General features: G+C 36.7%; 1 protein-coding gene across 4 annotated transcripts in view; it reads right to left on the bottom strand.

Moving 5' to 3' along the window:
• Window positions 1–2,875: 2,875 nt before the first annotated feature.
• The window catches only part of CLINT1 (clathrin interactor 1), a 72,576-nt gene continuing 54,696 nt past the window's right edge, over window positions 2,876–20,755 (bottom strand). For 2 of the 4 annotated variants that reach the window (XM_008015155.3, XM_073010553.1), the window contains exons 8-12: window positions 20,560–20,629; window positions 11,543–11,617; window positions 8,331–8,623; window positions 5,957–6,161; window positions 2,876–4,572 (exon numbers count right to left, since the gene is read on the bottom strand). In XM_008015155.3, coding sequence (XP_008013346.2) covers window positions 4,226–4,572; window positions 5,957–6,161; window positions 8,331–8,623; window positions 11,543–11,617; window positions 20,560–20,629 — 990 coding nt within the window. In that variant the 3' untranslated portion in view covers window positions 2,876–4,225. The remainder of the gene's footprint in view (window positions 4,573–5,956; window positions 6,162–8,330; window positions 8,624–11,542; window positions 11,618–20,559; window positions 20,630–20,755) is intronic. The other 2 variants (XM_008015156.3, XM_073010554.1) reach the window with 1 other exon arrangement.

Raw genomic sequence — 20,755 nt, 5'->3', positions numbered from 1 at the left:
GACCACAACTGCAGGATGTACAGTTAAGAAAAATCAGGCCAGGTGTGGTGGCTCACGCTTGTAATCCTAACACTTTGGGAGGCCAAGGCCGCAGGATCACTTGAGTTCAGGAGGTCGAGACCAGCCTGGGCAACATGGTGGGACCTTGTTTCTGTTAAAAACATAAATAAAAATCAAATGGAGAGGAAAAGTAGGATTTCATAGTTCATAATTCAGTTATTTAAAATGACATTTAAAGAACAGGAAACAAAACCCACTTTTGCCCTTCGGGGCTTCAAACCCCTGGTAAATTGGCCATGTGCTGATTTGCCACCCACAGGGGTAAGCAGCCCAGAGGAAAGGGCTGCAGTAACTACTCATGGCTGCCCGGGAACAATGTATTAGGCAAGGCTGCCATTTAACAAAGAAGGAAGACACAAGAATTATGGTCCTAGGCTGGCAGGATGGCTCACACCTATAATCCCAGCACTTCAGGAGGCTGAGGCGGATGAATTGCTTGAGCCCATGTGTTCAAGGCCAGCCTGGGCAAAATAGGGAGACCCTGTCTCTACTAAAATTAAAAAATTAGCCAGGTGTGTGGCACACACTGGTAGTCCCAGCTACTTGGGAGGCTCACGCGTGAGGACTGCTTGCGCCCAAGAGGCTGGGGCTGCAATGAGCCGTGATTGTGCCACTGCACTCCAGCCTGGGTGATAGAGCAAGACCCTGTTTCAACAACAAAAAAGGAATTAAAGTCATAGTGAGTGAAACAAAAAATCCTTTCATGGATTTCATTTAGTCTTTTTATCTGATTGCTCATCTGGGTATTAGAAGAATAGCAAGATCGTAGTCAACAGAACTGCAAGTCGATCAATTAAAAAACTGATCTCTAAAGCTTGTAAAAGTGGAGAACATTCTAATGAGAATTGTGTGGCAAATCCTACACCAGGAGCCCACTTTAATAGCTCTCTGCCTCATATCTAAATCAATGTGGTAAGAAATGACTCAAAACATTCATAGAACAATTCATTTACAACTTCCTTGACAGTTAAAAAAAAAAAAAAAAAAAAGGTGGAGTTAAATTCATGCAGCTAGTAAAACCCCTTAATTAGAAATCAACTTACAAGTCTCTCAGGCTTTACTATACTTTGCTTTTAGGAATAAAACAGGAATACGAACTTTTGAATCTGCTGTGTAAACTGACACGTGAAGTGTTTAGCACAGTGACTGGCACAAAGAAAGTTGTTGATATGTAAGCATTTACATAAACAAAGAATGGGAGGCAGGAAAACATGCACTGCACATATGTCAGTGCTGATGGATCTCATCATTTATTTAATTATCCAACATTTCAAGACTTAAGTCCATTTTGGAAAAAATGAGGGCCCAGAGAGGTCTGGTAAATTATCAAGGTCACACAGATGGTGGGTGATTAAAATGAGATTCCCAGCACATGGTCTTTCCACAATGCAGTCAGTGCTGTCTTCCAGCAGAGCTGAAACACACAGCATTTACCTCAGAAATCCACTTAATATAAGGTGTGCTCCATGCTTAGTATATAGATTTAGCTGTATTTCCTAATATCTCAGCTAGGAAACTATACCACCATGCTTCATCTTCAAAATGAGACAGTGCAAAGTTCAGAAAGATGGCAAATTCTTTAATTCATCTGCCAAAAAGAAAAACTGTTTCATAAATATTTGAGGGAAAAAAAGTACAAACCCTTCCCTCCAAACGTAACTATAGGCCTCAACTCGCTAGTGAGCTAGTGATTATCCTCAAACCAATAGTATTATGGTTATCATTCAGGCAATTCAAAAAAAAAGGAAACATCTAACCAAAGTACTATTTAAAAACAGTGTATGTGGTTCTTGAAGACATCAGAGAAGTGGAGGGAAAAAAAAAACCCTAGAGGGAAGGAAACAAAAATAAATCTGGAGTGGCTGTGTAGACTCACCATACAAAAATTGCTGGAACAGTATTAACTTTCCCCTCACACCATTACGCAGAATAAAAAGTTGATACAAGCAGAAAAACTTTGGTTGAAGAAGGAAAGGGTATAGAGGATGGGCTGAAGGAAACCCAATAGTGAAAGAAAGGAAGAGTATTTTCTTCCCAACTCCAAATTATTTAGGGGTATTTATGCCTTTCTTCAAGTATAACTTAGTAACCCCTTCGGAGACAAATCATTACACTGGACAGACAGACAGTGAAACAACCGTTGTTTTTCTCTTTCATGGGCTCTGAAAGAAAAATATTGATAAGAAACTGTAAGTTGATGTTCAAGAAAAAAGATATAACATAGGAGGGCATGATACAGGAAATGCTTTAGAGGTCAATCTGATTAGAAAAAGAATTAAAACACAAAGGTTCAGATAAACATTTACTTCGTCTAAGAATTTGCCACATATTTGAGAAAGTGAAGATATACTTCTTAAAGAAAAAATTTACTTAAGATTCTACGTTTTAAACATCAGGGACCATATTGTACTGCTGCCACCAGAGGGTGGCTTGATTGCTCTGAAGTAACAACACTTGAAAGCTCCTATTCTTTCAAACTAAGTTAAACACATTGAATTGCTGAAAGATTAAAAACCGCAGTCAGCTAATTACACTCTCTCTCATCTCTTATTCAGCAAATGAATCACTTTTCATTACCACTTAGCTGAAGTACATGAATTTCTGCCTAATTAGAAATGTTGTAGATGGAACATTAGCAAGAATGGAGCAGGTCAGGATATCTTTGCTGCTTCATTTTTAATTCCTAACAGTAGACTCTGATAGGAAAGAATAGAGAAGTCATTAAATAATTTTAAATTATTTATAAAAATTACTTTGCCCAAATTATACAATGGTCTCAAATGTCTAACAGAATGAAAGAAAAAGCAGTTCAACATTGATTTTAATGAACATTTTAATGTTATGTATAACAGAACATTATGAATATAATGGAAATAAAGTTTTATCAATTTAATAAAAAAATTTTCAACATAACATGGGGAGGCAATAATTTGATATCTATATTATAGTATTTATTTTGAAAAATATTCCCAGCTTGAGGGTAAAACAATTAATTTTGCATTCCAAACTCTAGAATCATGATTTTCATGTGAGCTTAATGCAGAATTACAGCAGAAAAATGAAAACATTTTAATTAATTTCCTTTGTCATTAAATCAATAAAATCTTGACTGCTACAGGTCTCCTTTAATAATATATATTTAACTCCTCTACTGGAACCATACTGCTAATGCTGTATTATATACACTCAAAACCAAAACGAAACAAATACTGTATAAAATCTAAAAGCAAACATTTGAGTTGTAACATTTATATTTAACTTAAGGTTTTATGGATTTTTACCTTTTCAGACACCCCCCAAAAAAAATAAATATTTTTCTCTTTTGAGTGTTCCTGACTTAAATGATGGCTACAGGGATAAACACGGAAGGAAGCCTTGCCAAGTTAATCACTGCAAATTGTAAATAATGACGACTAAAAACAAACAGAAGTTTTTTTTCTTTTAAAGGAAACCATAGAGCAGTCCTGAAAAAAAAATTTTCCTAGTTCTGCACAGGATAATTACAGCAGAAGACATGGGAAAAGTCCCATAGCGATCACCAATTGCTTAAAGAGGTTTCGTTACAATAAAAATTTGGATAGTATAATAGCAGTGTTGCTGGAACATTAGCAAAAGTATATACATTCCAGTTACCTTTGATTTAGCCATAATCACATATGTATGCCTTTTTTGGACAAAAATATATATTTTTATAAAAAACTGATCATCCAACTTTAATGATTTCATATATGGACTCAAGAGTGGTAGTAAAAGGAACAGACCCAATTATGACAAGGCGATCCAGGGACAGAAAAATCAAGTTCCTCAGGAAAAGAAAGTATAAAATTAGAGATTCAAACACATTTATTCAGCCCTATTCCAATCTTCCCACAAATTATGCTGTTAAATGGGCTCCTCAGTTGATAAAGGCTTTCAATGGCCTCACCACCCACTTGTGGTCTATCCTCACTGGAAAAAAATGATTCTGACTGCCTCATCTGAAGTGCTCTTGCCTGGCCCTCTGAAATACTGGATATTTCACTTTTATAAAACAGCCTTTTTGGTTCTTTATGTAGATTTTAATTAATTGATAAAAGAAAGGGTAGTTGATTAGCATTTTCCATCCCAACATCACCTATCTCCACAGCTAAAAATTCTTCATTCAATCTGCTTCTTTTACAATCTCTTATTTGCTAAAATTGGCGAAATTTGCAAAGGCATCTTGCTTGGGTTGCACAGTTCCAGAAGTCATGGCTATGTTGGGCATGCCCATTCCCATTGTGCCCGTCAGGCCCATTCCAGCAGCGGACATCCCTATGTTCATGTTCACGCCCATCATGCTCTGGTTCATCATTGGAGTATTTCCAAGAGGGGCCATTCCCATGGGGCCAGTCACCACATTGGGCATGCTCATAGGCATGGGTCCCCCTATCAAAGTGTTAGTTTGGGGTCGGACAGGAAGCATGTTCGATGGAGAACTGAGGTTCACGGCTCCAAAACTTTGAGTCATCATGTTCATAGGCTGCTGCATATCTACCAGAAGAAAACAGACACAAGAACTTTACCACAATACATTCTTAGGTTCATAGAGCAGAGAACTAATAACTTCTTGAGCATCTGTACTTCTTTAGCCCCATTAAAATTCCTTTACAGTGATTTTATTAGAAGTCAATTACTCTGCACTGGTTCCTCTTGAGAAATATATTCAGTGACTATTGGCTCTGGTTCCCCAGAGATGTAGAAACAGTAAGAGTAGACTGGGGAAAAACAGCCAACTTAAAAACATTCCTACAAAACCTACTGTTAAATCCTACTTAACAAGTTGTCAAGAACTAGTGTGTATCAAAAATCTTAAAAAAGTTTATATCCTTTGACATATTCTATTTTTAGAACATTCTATTAAAAAAAATCAGAAGTATGAAGATTTATACAAAAATGTTTTAAAAGTTTATATCCATTGACTTATTTTTAGAACATTCTATTAAGGAAAAAAACCGAAGTATGAAGATTTACATAAAATCTTGATTTATAATAACAAATAGCTGGAAACAACTGAAATAATTAGCAAGGGAAATCATACACTAATAATGATAACTATCAAGTGCTAACAATCATTTTTCCTAAGAATATTACTCCACACAGGGAAAATGATGACTTAATGTTGAATAAGAACAGCAAGAAACAAACCAACATAGAGAGAATGATCCCAAGTATTAAAAATATGCTTAGAAAAGATGGAAAGCGGCTGGGCATGGTGCCTCACACCTGTAATCCCAGCACTTTGGGAGGCCAAGGCAGGTGGATCACTTGAGGTCAAGAGTTCAAGACCAGCCTGGCCAACATGGTGAAACCCTGTCTCTACTAAAAATACAAAAATTAGCTGGGTGTGACGGCACATGTCCTGTAATCCTGGCTGCTCAGAAGGCTGAGGCAAGGAATCGCTTAAAGCTGGGAGGTGGACACTGCAGTGAGCCAAGATTGCGCCACTGCACTCCAGCCTGGGTGACAGAGCAAGACTCCAGCTCAAAAAAAAAGAAAAAAGAAAAGATAGAAATATGTATGAATGGTGATTACCCCTCAATGGCAGAATCAGACGATTCTTGTTTGTCCATCATATTTGCCTATATTTTTTAAAAAAAATCTGTATAGCAAATTTTTGTTTTAGTGATCAGGTCCTCAAAACTCTCCACAATACAATAAATGTTATCAGGCCAAGAATAGAATATAAAGCAATTCAATGTGCCAGGAGGAATATCCAGTAAATATTATGTGAAAATATCTTAAGTGAATAGGCATTTGGTTAGCTGTTAGTTACAATTTATGTGATGTATTTTTATTTCATAGTTTGTAGTAGTCCTGGCATTAAGGCAAAAGACTGCAAGTACACAAAGAAGTGGGACGTCTTAAGGTAACTTACTCTGTTGCTGAATCATTGTATTCAGTGACGGCTGCTGGGGTTTGGAAGGCTGCATGCCAGGTAGTAAGTTGTCTAAGCTGATGTTTACACTGGGGTCAGACCAAGTGGAGGGCAAGGTTTTGCTGACTGATTTCTGGACCATATCTGTATTCTGATTATAGAGAGGATTAGGCTTCTGCAGCACTGTGCTAACATTTTGCAAAGGCTGGAAAATAGAAAAATGCTCTAAAAATTAAGCATCTGTTCTATAAAAATTATCAGATGGCAATTTAATCACAACAATGCACTTCTGAAACAAAGAGAACCACAGATGTTCTATCCTAATGCCTTCAATACCCTGAATCATTAGCTTCCCAAAGAGGTTCCTCTGAAGTCCCAATCAAATTTGAGGTGGATAAAACCAACAATTTACCTACACTAACAATTATTCTCCCAACACTCAAAGTATAGAAGCCACCATTCCTGGCAAATGCCCAAGGGAACTACCAACTTTAGGTTAGTATAGCTTTAAGGAGATACACAAGTGGAAATTTATCCTTTCAAAACAGAATTCAGAGGCCATGTGCGGTGATTTACACCTGTAATCCCAGCACTTTGGGAGACTAAGGTGGGCAGATCACCTGAGGTCAGAAGTTCAAGACCAGCGTGGCCAACAGGATGAAATCCCATCTCTACTAAAAATATAAAATTAGCCAGGCATGGTGGCACACGCCTGTAGTCCCAGTTACTTGGGAGGCTAAGGCAGGAGAATCGCTTGAACCGAGGAGGTGGAGGTTGCAGTGAGCAGAGATCGTGCCACTGCACTCCAGCCTGGGCGACACAGTGAGACTCTGTTTCAAAACAACACAACAAAACAGAGAATTCAGGATATGACATCTCACATTATACAAGGATATAAGGCAAAACTGTGAAAAAGCAATTTATATTTCACATATCCTGACATTTCCCTGCTCTGTGTATACTTTTACTACCTAAAGTGAGCAACACTAAATGAACTTGATGTATATGGACCAATGTAGGAGAAAGAAGAAATTCAGGAGAAAGAAGCAAAGAGGTTCCTAATGGTTACTGAGGATAACTGTGAAAAGGACAGAAAAAAGGAACAAGAAGAGGAAGAATAATTAAAAATGTACCAATGCAAAGAATTATGACAGTTACAAATAAGACTGCAAATAAAGTAGACTGGCTTTATGCTTAACTCATACATTAGGTCTTATTTCTGTTACACAGAGCAGTCACCTTTCTGCTTCTTTCTTCTTTTCCTTCATCCTAATACCCCAAAGACGAGAATCTACACATTAAAATGAGTAATTAGCATCATAAACACATATTCTCAATAGTTTGAGTCAAAAATAGCAAGTTCCTGGTACCATTCAGACACATATTTTCCAAGCCTGCACTTGTTTGAATTCTAAGCTAGTACTAGGTAATTTGGATTTAACTATAAATAAAATAGTGAATTAAGAAGCTCCCATTTTAGTTTTCTTTATGAAAATGAAAGTTGAAAGATGAGCCTATAAAACACTTACATAATGTACAGCAGGTCCAGAATTGGGAAGAACATTCACCATTTGACAGAATAATTTTCCATATTAGCACTGATTATTTACAACCAATCAGTGATATTTCTTTAGGGACATGACCAGAAATTTTACTAAACAGATACTTGCCATGAGTGAAACAATATCTCTATGTCTTTTCCTTTTTTTTTTTTTTTTTTAAATGAGACAGTCTCACTCTGTCACCCAGGCTGGAGTGCAGTGGTGCGATCTTGGCTCAATGCAAGCTCTGCCTCCCAGGTTCACGCCATTCTCCTGACTCAGCCACCTGAGTAGCTGGGACTACAGGTGCCCGCCACCACACCTGGCTAATTTTTTGTATTTTTAGTAGAGACGGGGTTTTGCCATGTTAGCCAGGATGGTCTTGATCTCCCGACCTTGTGATCCACCCACCTCAGCCTTCCAAAGTGCTGGGATTACAGGGGTGAACCACTGCGCCTGGCCTATTTCTTTTTCTTAAAGACAATTTAAAAAAACTATCAAATACCAATTTGTTATAAGAATAAATTTTTGCCATGTTTCTCCTCTGTACAAAGGCACCATGCTTGGCTTTACAGTGACTACAAGATGGGGGAGAAGGTTTTGCCTTCCAGAATGCAAATGACTATGCTAGGGGAAAGAGTATAAGGTAAATGAAATGTGCAAATGCATGTGTGTGTGTATATATATATATATACACACACACACGCAGACATGTATTCATACACATAAAAAGGACTTGCCTATTTTTCTGTTTTACACTAATCTATTATTAGATGACTCAGAGCATCTCAAAGATTATAAATAACAACTTCCAAGGGAACCAGACAACTTACCTGTGATCTTGACATAGGCAAACCAAGTCCCACAGTATTAGTGCTCATCATAGAGAAATTCATACTCTGGGAAGATGTCATGGTTGCCTGGGATGAGCCCATAAGATCAAACAGGTCTGAAGAATTCGAGGCAGCAGGAGGTGGGCCTAGAGCTGATTGTGAGCCACTAACGAGTTCTACCGCTGGCTGTGAGGCACTGCCAAAGAATTCGCCACTGGAAGCAACAGGGCCTGATGGGGCTTGGTCGAAGGCACTCCAGTCACCAAAGTCTCCATTCCCACTTGCTGCTGTTACTAAGACAGAAATAACTCTAAGGGTAAGAAACTTCATGAAATGCACAGAACGAATATAACAATCTATGAACTGAAACAAATTAGAGCTGATCTGAGTCCACCCAGATTAACATCTGCAGGTACCATCTCCATCTGGACAGTATTCTTCCTCATGAATATTACACGAGAGTTAACAAGGTGGCAAAGAAAAACAAATCCTTCCAAATATAAAGGAAAATCCATCTCTTGGCAGCTCTATAGGTGACACACTGAATTTACCACAAAAAAAAATGGCCAGGCCTGGTGGCTCACGCCTGTAATCCTAGGACTTTGGGAGGCCGAGCAGGTAGATCACAAGGTCAGGAGATTGAGACCATCCTGGCTAGCGTGGTGAAATCCAGTATCTACTAAAAATACAAAAAAATTAGCTGGGTGTTGTGACATGCACCTGTAGTCCCAGCTACTCGGGAGGCTCAGGCACGAGAATTAGTTGAACCCAGGAGGTGGAGGCTGCAGTGATTGTGCCACTGCACTCCAGCCTGGGTGACAGAGCAAGACTCTGTCTAAAAAAAAAAAAGAATTTCTCACTTATTTGGCCATACTTCTACTGACGACACAAGGGCTATAACCTTAGCACATTGCCTGCTTCAACTGGGACTGTTTATTTACAGTAAAAGAGAGGAAGAAAACTCACGTAATATTAAAAAACACAACCAAGCCACAAACAAGCAAAACCCTATCACTATACTTTGCAAGTGTAAGGTTGAATGCATAAAATCCATACTCTTAATCACTATAGTCTTATCAATTAACCTCTAATCAATTTTTATATTAGATAAATATGAATAAATGGAATTTGAAAAAGCAAAAGGTGAAGAAAGAGCTACATAAAAACTGTCATCTGAAAGCAAATAGTAAGTATGTACCTTCCAAGTTAATTAACACCATCTCTTTGCACTCCATGTTCATTTACAACTTGGAAATACATTTTGTCTAGCCTAAAAAGTGACCAACCACTACAATACCATGTCTCATTATGCTAAATATCAAGAGAATAATAATGTGAAGTCTTTAAAAATACATTCGTCCATTACCACATTAAAATGTAAGCACCCTTGAAAGAGAAAATAATTCACTTAGAAACTCCAAGTTCTACTAACAATTTAATATAAGAATTGGACTAATATTCTTTACCTCAGGGTTTTACTAATACATGTCTTTGATCTTTTTTTATTTTTTTTTAAAGAAACCGCATTAAGAGTTTTACAATTAGTTCTAGATATTAAACAATTTAAACTAAGTAAGGCTGTTGGATCAATGTAAACTTTATGCTGATTTTCTATTTGTTTGATCTATAATGCAGAATATGAATGGAAACTGGGGCAAAATGTGTTGCCCTACCTGAAAACTTCATATCTGAAATGATTAATCATGGGAGGAAAAGATTTCTAGTGGGGCATGTATTGTTCAGAAATGATTAATCGTTGTTGCAATGGTTTCAGCCCCCTGCATAATGGTGGTCAGGTCATATTAATCACATGCATACAGATGAAGAGATGTATCACTTAGGCAACATTAACATATTCAAATTATTTGCATAGTAGGCAACTTTATATACATAAAACCTTTGAGAATTAGACAGGGAAGCTGTAAAATAAGGGTAGCATTTACCTTCCACTTTGATTTGCCTACAGTAAGGCGTCAACCCTTAGAGGGCATAATCACACTTTAAAAATGAAGCAGAAAATCACTGAACAATTCTAGTTTCTGGAAAATACTTGGAATTTACAAAAATAAGTTGTCAAAATAACCCCAAACCATTTTACAAGCTATGTATCTTTTTTCCTAACTCCTCACAAACCTAACCAGATATTACTAAATATTACTAAATATAAATTTTAATCCAGTTTAATATAACGGCAATATTTGACTTGTGATCAGTAACAACACTCAGTTAAATTACATCTTTTCTCCCTGCCTCACCTCATGTTTAAGATTCTCATAGCTAAATTTTAAAAATATTCTCTCTCAAACTTCAGACTGACCAGATTTTATAAAACAAATAACACAACCTCTTCACTTCACAACCTTAAAAAAAATTAAAAAGACACTTAATGAATGTAGCCCCTATTTTATTAGGTTGGTGCAAGAGTAACTGCGATAATTGCACCAACCTAATACGTACCTCTATAGACACTATCCTCAAAAAGAACCAAGACAAGTCACAGTTCCTAGTTTTAAAAAGTTGAAGGTTCAGAGGCTTTCGTAAAGTTAAACAGTTACCATATGGCAGGAGTAGGTAATAAGATAAAAATATTAATTAAAAAAAGAAACAGGCCTTTCACCTCAATCCTTGATGTTTAAGTCCATATCCTGTTTGAATGTTGCTTTTTGTTTTAAAATTCTATTCTAATAAAGAATGAGAAAGTTTTGCCTGAGGTTCAACTGCTCATTATTTTAGGATACGCCAAAACGAAGTTCGGTTATTTTTCACATAAATACTTTTAACATATCTAAATTAAAAAAGGAATACATTTCAGTAAGATAGTTGGTCTGATCCCCATGTCCCTAACTTTCATTCATGAAAATCATAAGCTAAACTAAACATAAACCATGATATTCTTGCTGCTATTAAACAAAATGAGATTAGTGATACTCATATCCTCCTTTCCCTTTCAAAAAAGCTAAACAAGAGTCACCTATGAATACGGGCAATTTTCTTTAGATGTACCGTAGTAGTCTATGACCAAAATAATTCATCTGGCACATTTAAGACATCTGCCCAATAAAACACCTTGTGAATAAGTTCTTTAGGAATTATGAATTATGAATACTACAAGTAGAAAAAGGACAGAAAGAAGCTGACTTGGGGGGAATGGGAGTTGTTTTTAATAACCTTTTTACCACCCCAGACTTCTGGCCAATCAAACAGAATCATACCTTGGGAAGGGAAACTGCCTGATGCAGCAGCTGAGCCAAAGTCAGCAAATCCTCCGAATAAATCAGCTGATCCTCCTAGAAGTTAAGAAAAAGGTAAAACTGTTAGAACTAGAGAACAATTGTAAATAATTTCTGGAGGCCATTTTAGTGCCACAAAAAGTACCTAATATTAGAGGCCCAGATGCCTCATAAAAGCTAGTCTGTTGACCTAGATTTTCATTTCACTATGTTCCCTATGAGCTACCATAGACTCTTTTCTGTTCCTCAGTCCCGTATCTAGTAAGATAAATGACACTGTATCTGTGGTTAAAATTATCTAATATTTCACGAGCATAATGTGGAAAGAATACAACTTATCCAGCCAATTATGCTCTTTATGAGAGTCTTCAATGGATTCTAAAACCTGAGTAAAATGCTGCTGGGGAATAAGATATTCACAAAACAAGTAAATAAAATGCAGGATCTTTGATTGGACCCCGAATTTTTTTCTAATTGCTATCCTGAAATGACAGAATTGAGACACTGGGGAAATCTGAATGTGGTCTGTATATTAGCATTAATACTGTTTTAATGTTAAATCCCAAGTATGATTATATCACGATCGTAAAGGAGAATGTCCTTGTAAAGAAATACAGGCTGAAGTATTTTAGGAGCAAAATGTCATGATTGTGACTTCCTCTCAAATGATACGGATGAAACAAACAGTACACAACAAACAAATAAAAAAGAACCAGAGAGAGAGATAATGAAAATGGGGCAAATTTTCTGTACGTTTGGAATTTTTAAAAATAAAAAGTTAGAAAGATAAAGTCCACTTGTATAAAATCATTTTAGAGTCTGGTGTGGTGGCTCATGTCCATAAATCCCAGCACTTTGGGACGACGAGGCGGGGGAATTGCTTGAGCCCAGGAGTTGAGAGATCAGCCTGGGCAATATAGTGAGACTTCGTCTCTACAAAACCTTAAAATATTAAATTGAGCATGGTGGCACGTGCCTGTAGTCCCAGCTACTCAGGAGGCTGAGGTGGGAGGATTGCTTGAGCCCAGGAGGCAGCGGCTGCAGTGAGCCGAGATTGCTGCACTCCAGACTGGGTGACACAGTGAGACACTGTCTCAAAAAAACAAAAAACAAAACAAAACAAAAAAATTATTTTAAGCAGACAGAGGGAGAAATATCAATACAATAGTTTTGGTGGATGTTTTCCCCCCGTAGTGTTTACTCCATAAAACAGTAAATACTTGTGTTTTGTAATTTTAATGCATGGAAAAAAAAATAGCTTTTTTGCTACTTCTAGATAGGTGTTTTTAAAAGGGTAAGACCCAAATTATAAGTCTGCAAATCAACCTCTGTGTGCGTAACATTACATTCCGACATAAAATTATATTTGTAAATACTACATGGGTAAGAATATTTACTTTTACCTATAATTTCAATTATAACATTATTTCAAGTAATACTCCTTTTTTTCTCAGTTTAAGTAGTGAAATAGCCCAATATCTGAAACTTTAAATAGTTGTCCTTACTTTTGTCTGTCCTTAAAGATTTCACCTCTTAATAGTCACAACCTTAGGAGTCTACAGCAGTTCAATTATGGTGCTTTTAGTGTTATGTGAACATTATATAGGTTACAGCACAGCTGCTTAGCCTGCAGTGCTTAGAAACTAGCCAGGTGGGACTGGAACATCTGGGCTGCACTCAAACACCACCAGGGACAGCTTCCAACATCTGGTGCCATTTCTGAATTGTCTTATCGCTGCAAGACATTCTGCCCCATCTGCTACACTCAACTGGGTTAATTAAACTAGAACCATCTCCCCTTCTTAATATATGGCCAACAGTAATAAAAGGAACAAATCAGTTTCTGATATGTGTATACTTGGTATTTCTGTTTAATGCACATTTACTGTAGGTAACTATCAGCAGGCATAACTAATTCCTCATTGCTTCAGCACAGATGTACATGCTCACATACACACACATATATATCCTCCCTCATCAGTTGACTAATGCCAACCAAAGTGAAGGTGCTTCAATTCTATCAACACTACAGCTTAGTCTAATTTTTACTTCATCTAAAAGAGAGTATCACAGTGATCTGGTTTTCTCTTTCTTAAAGGTACAAACATTGTGATAAAATGTGACAAGGAACACAAAAGTTCAATGAGTTATATGTTTAAACCATTTAAACAAGCACACATATTAATAAAATCTAGCAAGTAAATGAATGCTTCAAACAGTTGCTGCTTAATATTCCTAAGTTTGTTTTCTGTAAAGTTCCTTCATGTTAAAAACATTGGTCAAGTATACTGTTGGGTAACAGAATGATGGTTAATCAATTAATACAACATTAAGGGATTTAAAAATTAAAGATTATTTTAATTTGCTTCATTTAAGCAGTAAATAAACATCGATATATAACTTATTATACCAAACAAGTTAGGAGTTAGGGATTTTCTTTTCTTTTTTTCTTTTTTGAGACGGAGTTCCACTCTTGTCATCCAGGCTAGAGTGCAATGGCACGCTCTCAGCTCACTGCAACCTCCGCCTCCCAGGTTCAAGTGATTCTCCACCCTCTGCCTCCCGAGTAGCTGGGATTACAGGCGCCCGCCACCATGCCCAGTTAATTTTTTTTATTTTTAATAGAGATGGGGTTTTGCCATGTTCGCCAGGCTGGTCTTGAGCTCCCGACCTCAGGTGATCTGCCTGCCTCGGCCTCCCAAAGTGCTGGGATTACAGGGATGAACCACCGTGCCTGGCGGTGTTAGGGATTTTCAAATCTTATTCAGTCTAGGCTACAAAGAAAATACACGTTGAGGATAAAAGCTGTAGATCACAACTTCAAACTGGTAAGAAATTTTATTTTTGACATATCCTGTATTTAGTAATTCAGATAATTATCCTCCTTCTATCACCAAAACAGAAATTATATGATGTGCATAACTTATCTATCGCAAATAGTATTCCTCTCCATCCATATTACAGGGATTTTGATTTCAACATGAGTAGCTTAAGAATACTGGGAGCAAAGAATGGAAAGATGCATGTAACTATTTTACAAATAGAAGTTGTCTTTCTCTGAAAATGTTTTTTCTCTCTAGTCTTTTAAAGTGCCACATACTATGCTTTTACTGGTACTTTAAGAAATGCGATCTTCGGCCGGGTGCGGTGGCTCAAGCCTGTAATCCCCGCACTTTGGGAGGCCGAGACGGGTGGATCATGAGGTCAGGAGATCAAGACCATCCTGGCTAACATGGTGAAACCCCATCTCTACTAAAAAATACAAAAAACTAGCCGGGCGCGGTGGCGGGTGCCTGTAGTCCCAGCTACTTGGGAGGCTGAGGCAGGAGAATGGCGTAAACCCGGGAGGCAGAGCTTGCAGTGAGCTGAGATCCGGCCACTGCACTCCAGCCTGGGCGACAGAGCAAGACTCTGTCTCAAAAAAAAAAAAAAAAAAAAAAAAAGAAATGTGATCTTCAACTTTGAAAACTGTCTCAAAAATTAAAAATCTCTTTATTTAGAAAATGTTTCTCTCTCCTAGGACTATCCATATCTATATGTATGATACTCATACCAAATTCCACATTCATTTTCTATACTTAAGCATTTTCCCAGGTAACTTCTATCTAAATTTATATTCTAAAGGAATATAAATAAGACTCTACCAAAAATTGCTGCATGTGGAAGACTGCTGATTTTCACAACAAGTGCTATCCTTCAAGATTCCCACATGAGAACTGTCATTATAAATGAGCCATTTCCATCTGCCTTTTCAGGGCAGCAAGGAGGTTATTTACAGTCACCAGCTGGGAACATGTTATTTCCCAAAGCAATATTGTGAACAAGAAAATACAGCTAAACTAGACAGCACTTAAACGACAAATGGACATTTTCTTCGACAAAAAAATTTAATCTAGATCACATTAAGACAAACTTTTGCATGAAGAATTCTAATACATACAACATCAAAGCGATGACAAAATACAATAAAATATGTAAATACATGACAAAGAGTTATTATCTATAATACACAGTTTTAGAATATCAATAAGGATGAATACTCCTAATAAACAAAGAACATGAATAGATAGTAACAACTGGCCTATAAAAATATGAAGTGTTCAAACTCAATCATCAATGCAAAATAAAATGAAATATTGTTTTCTCTCACCAAACTGAAAAAGCTTTAAAAGATGCTATTGTGCTACAAAATTTTGGAAAAATAAAAAAAGAACATCTAGAAAACAAGGGACTAACTGGCTAAATTATAATACAGCCACCCAATGTAAGATTATAAAGCAATGAAAAGCATTATAAAAGAATACCAACTATCATAAGAAAATGGTCGTGAGATCTTAGGTGAAAAGCAGTTTATCAACATACATAAAGAAATGAATAAAATCCAGAAAAATCCAAACAAATGAAGTCATATCTAAAAGCCTGAAAAAGATTGGCCACATAATAAATGCTTAAGTAACTACATTCATGGAATATGTAGAAAATGTATTTTAAAAAGATATTCAGCAGATTAATACTTTATGTGTCTAAATTATGGCACATCACTTGTTTTCCACCAAATTGAGCATGCATTACTTTTGATAATCAGTGAAAAAGAGAATATACTGAAAAAATTTTATTTTCAGTAAACTTAGTTTAAAACCAGAGACAACCCCTACCCAAATGATAAGTTGGTGTACTAAGAGTGGAACAAGGTGAGTATTTACATGTTCATGTAAATGTCTTCAACTAACTAGTAATTACTGGGTACAAAGTAGCAGGTTCAAATGTAAATGTAATACACATTTTGGATTTGATATACCTTAATCCTTTCAAATGTTTCTTTTTAACTTAAAAAAAATCAAGCCATACTGCAAGTCATTTAAGTTCTATCTGTATTGATTATGCTGAATTTTCTCTTCAACCTCGTTTATTGTACTAGAAATACCTTATGTAACAGTATGTTAATCAAGACCTAAATTTCTTAATTACAAAGGGACAAAGGGGACAAGTTGGACTTCTTTTTAAAGAGGTGAGATCAACTAAAAAAAGAAATGGCACAGTTTTTGGCATTCTATTTCCAATTGGCTTATTTTCTAAATATAGTCACACATTTCTTAATGACAGACTGCATTAGGGCATTAGGCAATTTTGTCATTGTGCAAACATCATAGAGTGTACTTACACAAACCTACTTAGCCTACTACATACCTAGGTTATAAGGTATAGCCTATCACTCCTTGACTTCAAATCTGTACATCATGTCACTATACTGGATACTGTAGGCAACTATAACACAATAGAAAGTGTTCGTACATCTAAACATAAGAAAAGTATGGTAGAAATATAGTATTGTATATGGAACCATGGTCACATACTATGCAGTCCATGACTATACTTTAAATTATTTTTCATTTCTTAAAATGTTTACTTAGAAAGGTACTTTATGTAAAAGCCACTGAAACACCATTTGAGTACAGATTTTTAAAAAATATCACCACAATGGGACATTTATTGAGATATAAGATAGTCTCAAGTAAATCTTGATAGTTAGGTTTTACATATATATTTTTAAACTTGGTAAGATATTCTACAATGATTTTACCATATATACTTTTGAGAATGCTAAGAACATGTAATCACACACACAGACACACACAGGAAAATCTAAGCATTTTCTCAGAGGATATATTTATCTGGTGAGTGGTACAGATGCCATTTATCTGCTTAGCTTTACAGTTAGTGCCCACATTACTTGCATGATGGTACTATTATAAATATGGGCACATCTGGTAAATGACACCCAAATGACATACCAAATACCAATGTTAATATGGTAGATTCTTATACCTTCTCATGTGTAAGTGCTAAAGATTTAATGTCCAATTTCCTTTCACTGCTGAATTCAATTTAAAAGATATTATTAAAATATTTAAATAGAGATTGGGAGTAACTAAATTTATGTAGTGATTTAAGAGGGAACTGCACAAACTGGTTAAACATATGGTTTCAAATAGGAGATAACTTTAATTTTAAAAAATCCTTCTAATATTAATCTTATTAGTTGCTTTTTATTAAGACAAAATAAAGGCAAGAAACCTTCTGGATTTCATTCAAACTTTCTCAGTTACTATATTAATATTAATTGCTACTTCTATTTAATTAGTCAAACTACTGTTTGCACTAGAGAAGAAAAACCACTCAAAGGTTCCTTGCCAAGTAAAGGAAGCATGTTGGTATTTAATAATTCTCTCTGTTCAAAGCAATCTTGATGTCAGGGAGGAAAAGTTATATCCACCCATCTGACCTTCCTAGTTAATTCTTCTCTGATTGCTCCATTAAAACTTTCTACAGATGCATGAAAGGGGCCCTTTAAATATTTCACACCAGGAAGTCCAAAATAGTTGATATTCTGTGACACTATATCTGTATTATATGACTACATGCTAACTACCAGTTAATTCTACAGTTCAAATCTTAAACATACAAAAATATATCACATAAATTGCTAAACGACTAATGTAGCTGTCTGTAACCTTGGGCATTACAGTCCAATCAAGTTTAAAGAATAATTTTAGGAACAGTTGGCAGTTACAGAAAAAAGGGAAAGGGAATTGAAGAATTTCAGAAAGTAGGCCAGCCGGGCACAGGGGCTCATGCCTGTAATCCCAGCACTTTGGGAGGCTGAAACAGGTGGATCACCTGAGGTCAGGAGTTCAAGACTAGGCTGGCCAATATGGAGAAACTCTGTCTCTACTAAAAATACAAAAATCAGCCAGGTGTGGTGGCGCATACCTGTAATTCCAGCTACTCAGGAGGCTGAGGCAGGAGAATCGCTTGAACCTGGGAGGCAAAGGTTGTGGGGAGGGGAGGGGAGGGGTGAAACCAGATGTCTGGGCCAGGTGCAGTGGCTCACGCCTGTAATCTTAGCACTTTGGGGGGCTGAGGCAGGTAGATCATCTGAGGTCAGGAGTTCGAGACCAGCCTGGCCAACACGGTGAAATGCTACTAAATATACAAAAATTAGCCAGGCACGGTGGCAGGTGACTGTAAACCCAGCTACTCGAGAGGCTGAGGCAGGAGAATTGCTTGAATAAAGTTCATGCCTAATCCAATAATTTTAACATAGTATGTGAGGAGGAGGAAATAACAGGGGGCTTTATATTATATTAATTATACTAAACTATCAATGAAAAGTAATTTCCATCATAGACTTACACTTAAATGTTAAAGTTTTTTTTGTTTGTTTGTTTGTTTTTTGAGACAGTCTTGCTCTGTTGCCCTAGCTGGAATGCAGTGGCGTGATCTCGGCTCACTGCAAACTCCACCTCCCAGGTTCAAGCGATTCTCCTGCCTTAGTCTCCTGAGTAGCTGGGATTACAGGTGCCCATCACCACGCCCAGCTAATTTTTGTAGTTTTAGTAGAGACAGGATTTCACCAAGCAGGCCATGCTGGTCTCAAACTCCTGACCTCAGGCGATCTGCCTGCCTCAGTCTCCCAAAGTGCTGGGATTACAGGTGTGAGCCACTGTGCAGAGCCACAATTCGGTTTTGAAAAATAATTACACACAACTGGGAATAATAAATTTACTTTGCACATTAGTCATACTCCAATCTTACTGTCTACATTTTAATGCGAAATGAACTTAGGCTTGGAAAAGACTGTCTTTAAACAGAAGTTGTATTTGTTAAGCTGTTCTGACATGTCACACAATAGTTCATTAAAACTCCATAATCATCCAATGCAACCCTAAAAATACCAATTTTCTTGAAAACAACTGATCAGAAATGACTCAAAATCTAGCACATACTAGAAATCAAACTGAAGAAATCCCAAACCATAGATGGGACTGATGATTTCCCATCTATGAGAATTCAAGGTAAACAGTTCTTTTGCTGTAGCCCTCTTTTTTTTTTTTGAGATGGAGCTTTTCACGGTTGTCACCCAGGCTGGAATGCAATGGGGCGATCTCTGCTCACTGCAACATCCGCTTCCCGGGTTCAAGCAATTCCCCTGCCTCAGCCTCCCAAGTAGCTGGGATTACAGGTGCCTGCCACATGCCCAGCTAATTTTTGTATTTTTAGTAGAGATGGGTTTCACCATGTTGGCCAGACTGGTCTTGAACTCTGATCTCAGGTGATCCACCCGCCTCAGCCTCCCAAAGTGCTGGGATTACAGGCTTGAGCCACCGCGCCCAGCCGCCCTCTTTAAATATGTTTGGTAGTTACATACTTTCAGAGAATGTCATTCCTCTGACTGAAGCACTTGCCATTGTTTATCACTAGATAACTATTTGTAACTGATTAATGATTATTTTCTCCACTTGACCTTTGCATGAGGACAACTACTCTGTTTTAACATTTACAAGCACTCAGATCAGTGTCTGGTTCGACAAATATTTGTTGAATTAAAAGAATAAAAAGTTAAATGATCTCTAGGCATGCCCAAGGCAGCCGCAATTAAAATTTAGGGAAAGATGGTAAAATGTGCAGAGTAGTACATTTTGCTTATAAAGAAAGTAAAGGCAACAGCTTAAATGCAATTTTTTTGTTTCTCCAAGTTAATCTTAAAAAAGTAAAAATGGAAACTACAGATTCCAAAATCTTTGATGAAAAATTTTAGAAAAGTATATGATGCCTTGAAATACTATTTATTATTAATTAGGGAAGATGCACCACATCAGGTTATGAGGAGTCATTAAAATGTAAGTATGATAATGAATTGAGGATACTATTATTAACCACCAATAAGTATTGACCACAAATAAAGTTTTGCTAGTCTGAGGGTCGGTCAGAAAAAGGTATAAATCAGGGATAAGTTAGAGAAATGGGTGTACATATAAAAAGACAAGCAAAAGTAACAACACAATAATTCCAAGTAATGCTCAAGACTAATTTCACATAAAAAATGAACCCAATGCAAATAAATAATTTCATTTTTCAATCTATCTTTTATTTGGCATTTTAAAAAATGACTCTCGAACCAAGGTTACCAAAAAGAAAAGGCCAATGCAGAAGCTTACCTGCTGACTGGCTGGTGCCATCAAACAGATCAACAAGGTCACCAGATGACTTGCTGCTAGGCACTGAAGTCTGAAAACACACACATAACTCAGGAGCTTAGAAAAGATTGTTTTTCTAAAATCAGCTCTATCCATCTCTAATTCTCAATTTAGACATAAATACCTGTAATTAGCTTAATAAGGGTAGGGTTTTCTG

Source organism: Chlorocebus sabaeus, chromosome 23 (genome assembly GCF_047675955.1).
Source record: "Chlorocebus sabaeus isolate Y175 chromosome 23, mChlSab1.0.hap1, whole genome shotgun sequence".
NCBI classification, from domain to species: domain Eukaryota; kingdom Metazoa; phylum Chordata; class Mammalia; order Primates; family Cercopithecidae; genus Chlorocebus; species Chlorocebus sabaeus.
Note: the sequence above shows the minus strand (reverse complement) of the source record. Positions and strands in the feature narration are given on the sequence as shown.